This window comes from Mus caroli, unplaced genomic scaffold (assembly GCF_900094665.2).
Source record: "Mus caroli unplaced genomic scaffold, CAROLI_EIJ_v1.1 scaffold_8779_1, whole genome shotgun sequence".
Lineage (NCBI taxonomy): Eukaryota > Metazoa > Chordata > Mammalia > Rodentia > Muridae > Mus > Mus caroli.
In genome coordinates, this window is record NW_018390016.1 from 61,832 (window position 1) to 65,789 (window position 3,958).

At 37.3% G+C, this 3,958-nt stretch overlaps 1 protein-coding gene across 1 annotated transcript; it reads left to right on the forward strand.

The window, feature by feature from the left end:
• The first annotated feature begins 611 nt into the window (after positions 1-611).
• Positions 612-1,619, forward strand: LOC110288432 (olfactory receptor 4L1-like). The gene has a single exon (XM_021154786.2). The coding sequence runs from the start codon at positions 632-634 to the stop codon at positions 1,559-1,561; it is 930 nt and encodes a 309-aa protein (XP_021010445.1). The 5' UTR covers positions 612-631; the 3' UTR covers positions 1,562-1,619.
• The last annotated feature ends 2,339 nt before the right edge of the window (positions 1,620-3,958 follow it).

The window sequence follows — 3,958 nt, forward strand, 5'->3', positions numbered from 1 at the left end:
GGACAGAGGCTCAAAAATATTTGAATCTGAGTCCATGTTTTATGAAGTTTTTGGAATACATAAAAAAACATTAAAAAGAAAAAATATTTAATGACTGTAGATTGCCTTCGATAGACAAATTAAATTCTAACATGTCTGTTTTTAAAAACACTGGATGATCTTTAATAATATCTTCATAAATAGACAGCAATGTATTTACTGTAATGATTCTATTTTGCTTGTATATTTGAATAACATAACTACAAGTAATCAAGGAACAGAGGACTATAATAAATTAGAGGCAAAATAGTTGCAGCCATTTAATCTTCATCTTTATTTCTATGTAAACAGAATAATGGAAGGAAGGACCTCCTGAAATATATTATTTGATAAGATAAAAGGATAAAAAATTTTACCCTTTCAAATGTTTTCTATTTCATATAACCTTATACACTGGAAGTGATATAATGCTTAAAATCATTACAAGCTATGCTCTGATATATTGATATATTAAACATTGCTTGCTTTCAAATCATTACCTAGCATTATCAACAAATAATAAAACTACAAACATACTGATACTAACTGTAGCTTGCTTTTGTTTTTTACCTTTGTATTTAAAGAACTTCCAGAACCTTTCTGAATTGAATAAATGGATTATGAAAATGGATCAGCTGTGACAGAATTTATTTTAGTGGGATTTTCTGGAGACTGGCAACTTCAAANTTTCTTCTTTGNNACATTTACTTTGATCTATGGTGCTACTGTGGTGGGCAACATCCTTATTATAGTCACAGTGGTAGCTAATTCTGCCCTTCATTCTCCCATGTACTTTCTTCTTGGAAACCTCTCCTTCCTGGACATGTGTCTTTCCACTGTCACGACACCCAAGATGATCACAGACTTGCTTGCAGCACACAAGAGCATCTCTTTTCAGGGCTGCATGGCCCAGATGTTCTTCATGCATTTCTTTGGGGGTGCTGAAATGACCCTTTTGATAGTTATGGCCTTTGACAGGTATGTGGCCATATGCAAACCTTTGCACTACAGGATAATCATGAGTCACAGGTTGCTGAAATGGTTTATTATCCTTTCCTGGACAATTGGTTTCATACACACCATGAGCCAGATGGCACTGACAGTGAATTTGCCTTTCTGTGGACACAACATTATTAATAATATATTTTGTGACCTTCCCCTGGTAATCAAGCTTGCTTGTATTGAAACATACACTCTAGAGTTATTTGTGATTGCTGACAGTGGGCTGCTCTCCTTTATCTCTTTCATCCTCTTGCTTGTTTCCTATACTGTCATTCTGCTCATTGTAAAGCACAAATCACCTGGCAGTCTCTCCAAGGCGCTGTCCACATTGTCTGCTCACATAATTGTGGTCACTCTGTTCTTTGGACCCTGTATTTTTATCTATGCCTGGCCATTTGGGAGTTTTGCAAGCAATACAACTCTTGCTGTATTTTATACTGTTATTACTCCTTTACTGAATCCTATTATTTACACACTGAGAAATCAGGATATGAAGAAAGCCATGAGAAAATTATGGATCCAACAAGTCAGCTGCACATAAAACTTACAAATTGAGTGGTTCATAATTACAACAGCCTTTGAAAATCATGGTTAGATAAATTAAAGATTGTGGGTAATGTGTTGTTTTAATTTTATGTTTGAATCATATACTAATAAAGAGACTCAAGTACTAATCTATTACTGTTTAATTAGTAGTGATGGTTTAATATTTTCTGCATTTTTATTTAGAAAGTTTTCCAATAATGAAAATTTCCTCTTATTTTAATTGTCATATCTAAGAAAAACTTTCATTGAACCAACAAGGAACATAAGACAAACTACAGTGACCATATAAAACCTGGCATGATATATGGCACTTGATGAATATATAATACATAATAATTATATAATACTATATATCAATGTAATACTATATAATAGTATATTATATGAATGTGTATAATATAATTTATATAATTCATATATTGATATATAATAATTATATAATATTATGTATATTCTTCAAAGACAGTATATATAGATTCATCTGACAAAGTTCTGATGGTGTTAATCTAGTTTCAGGCCAAATACCATGAACCATTGGTCCTCCAGACACTGGGTGGCAGTGGCCTGCTCCAAGAAGGACCCAACAGCATCTTCAAAGGTGGGGCCTTTTAGAGAACCAAATGAACAGACCTAGCTTGAGACATGGCCAGAAGTTCAAAAAAAGAGACCTTCCCTCATTTCCTAAGTTCCTGGACTCTGATCAAAACTCAAGGACCCAGCTCTTCCATACACAAACCACCTTGGCCTGAGGATGAACTCCAAACAAATTTCAAGGTATTTGTTTTCTTGGGAAGTGACACACTGCTAGTGAAGGAAAATGAGATTTTGTAACTTGTGATTCATGTAAAAGAATTGTCTATGAGCCAGCTGCCTGGGGCCGAGAACAAAGCAGAACAGACAGGGCTATTGTTAAGACATTCCTAAGAACAGCATGACTGCAAAGATGAAAAAGAATGCAAGGCTATCTTGTCTGAGACAACAACACCTAGCCGGAACCTCCCCTCTGTCTACTGCCCGTTGATGCTGGGTAAAGTCACCAATTGGTTGCTATGTGAACAAAGATAAGCCCCCAGCCCACAGGAACAAAGTCCTGATGCCCTTTTGCTGACATGTAATCTTTCTGTTAATGTTTGAATAAGCCAATAGTGTGTCGCTGTGCTGAATTCCACACCCCTAAGCCCCTTACCCCATAAAAACCCCTAGCTTCGGAGCCTCGGGGTCGAATCCACTGTCTCCTGTGTGAGATACATTTCAACCCGGAGCTCCACCATTAAACTACCTCATGTTGTTACATCAAGGTATTGTGTTCTGTTCGTGATTCTTGGGTGCACGTTGACTTGGGAGTTGAGTGGCGGTTTCCCCACTAGGTTCTTTCACTAGCTCAAGGAAGTAAATCAGGACTATGAACACATTCTTCTGTAATTTCATTCAGTCAAAGACTCTGTTACCTACCAGAACAGTAGATCTAAAAGTAAAATATAGACTGTGCAGTTCAATATGTACAATATATGTTTCTGTCTCAGACCAGTGCAAGTGAATGACTCTATACAGACATTATACTTAAAAGGTGGAAGCAGAAAGGAAATCCCCGTCAGCAGGTCCATTGGGTGTCCTCACTTAAGTCCCTTACTGTCAGAACAAATCAAAAGAAACATAAGGAGAGGTGGGTCTATATTCTCACTCTTTCTCTGGCACCAATGTTCCTTCATTGCCAGGGCCTGTCTTTAAAAAGATAATCTCAACGCAGAAGAGCAGGAGTTTAATGTCCATGTAAAGCTAACTCATCTAATCTAGCCACTAGCATTGCTTTCTTGGGTTTTGGCTTCTACACTAATGCTGCAGCATGTACCCAGGATGATGAAAATTATATTGGGGAAAATAAAGCAGCTTGTTGTAGAACACACAAAAGGTAAGGCCCAAAAAAATGACCAGTATGAAGATGACAGCCTCCCAGTTGAACTTCACATCTCTGGTGTTTCAATGGAGACTGGTGGCCTCCATGAGGAGTACCAGGGGTATAGTGAAGACTAGAAAGAAGATGGCCACTTGGATGATATAAATAAGCATGACAGCTAGCAGGCAAAAATGATAAGAACGATGAAATTTCCTAGAGCCATATACTTGAATCCAATTCTACCTGAGTAGAAAATAAAAAAGAGACAGCATGGCTCTAAAGCAGGTGAGAGGCAAGAGTTTCTGTTTCTGAGTGCAAAAGTAGTCCAGGCAAACTTCACAGCCCAGTGTGCAGTGGAAGATTCTAAATGCAACAACAACCTGGAAGTCTAAGATACAGTTTTCCAGAGTTCGGTCATAACCCTTGTGTGGTCAATTCACTTTCAAAATCATGGCAATTGTTGAAGAAATATTTTGTCTACATAATGCCAGGACAGCC